The 782-nt window shown below is 40.8% G+C and overlaps 1 protein-coding gene across 1 annotated transcript; it reads left to right on the forward strand.

The window, feature by feature from the left end:
• Nucleotides 1-406, forward strand: LOC120770627. The gene has a single exon (XM_040098229.1). The coding sequence runs from the start codon at nucleotides 44-46 to the stop codon at nucleotides 404-406; it is 363 nt and encodes a 120-aa protein (XP_039954163.1). The 5' UTR covers nucleotides 1-43.
• Nucleotides 407-782: the final 376 nt, after the last annotated feature.

Here is a 782-nt window from a genome sequence, read left to right on the forward strand (position 1 = left end):
ATGACTTCAAGCAACAAGTAAAAGAAACAATCAGTGATAAGAAATGTCAAAAGATAATTTAAAACAAAATGCAACAACAACAACAACAGCAGAAACCACGCTCAACTACGAGGCACCAAGAACACCACCAATGGCACCATCACCAGCTTTTGAAGTAACACCCTCAATATTAGCGATATCGGCCATAAGAACCCCACAAATGCTTCCACCAGCCTATGCACCCTCTTACACCTACCGCCACCCCTTGAATATACATATTGTCGGTGGCATACAAGCGCCATCGGTAGGGCCAAGCGCTCAAGAGCTCACCTGTCCGCGTTGCCTGCAGCATGTTCGGACGCTGGTCGTATACGAACCAACACATGGCCGACTTTGTATGAGCATTTGCGCGTTGCTATGCATGTGAGTTTACCGTTACTTACGATTATATAAACATTGGACCTCGATACATTTGTTTAGTGAGTATTTAAGGGATTTTGGAGCTAAATTCTTAGCGGAGCGCGCATAATTAATTGAGACCGACTTATCGTATGTTTTTGTCAGACTGTGAGTAGCACTGAATTTGTTTTGTAGTATAATTATTATTTTTGCATAACTCTCACAGTGATAGGTTAATCGCCCGCGGCTCTACTATCTAACCGGTTTTATTCATGCATTTACCTTAAAGTACAGTATTCTGTACTTTGGAAGCTAGTCTAGAAATATTTTTTGAAAAGTCCAGTTATTAATCAAACTAATGAAAGGAGGAAGTTCCTGGCTCTGGTTTTTGATTATCTATCTAA

This window comes from Bactrocera tryoni, chromosome 3 (assembly GCF_016617805.1).
Source record: "Bactrocera tryoni isolate S06 chromosome 3, CSIRO_BtryS06_freeze2, whole genome shotgun sequence".
In the NCBI taxonomy this organism is placed as follows: domain Eukaryota; kingdom Metazoa; phylum Arthropoda; class Insecta; order Diptera; family Tephritidae; genus Bactrocera; species Bactrocera tryoni.

What these genes read in the sequence shown, in the direction of transcription:
- LOC120770627 (XM_040098229.1), top strand. Translation starts at nt 44, where the DNA reads ATGTCAAAAGATAATTTAAAACAAAATGCAACAACAACAACAACAGCA.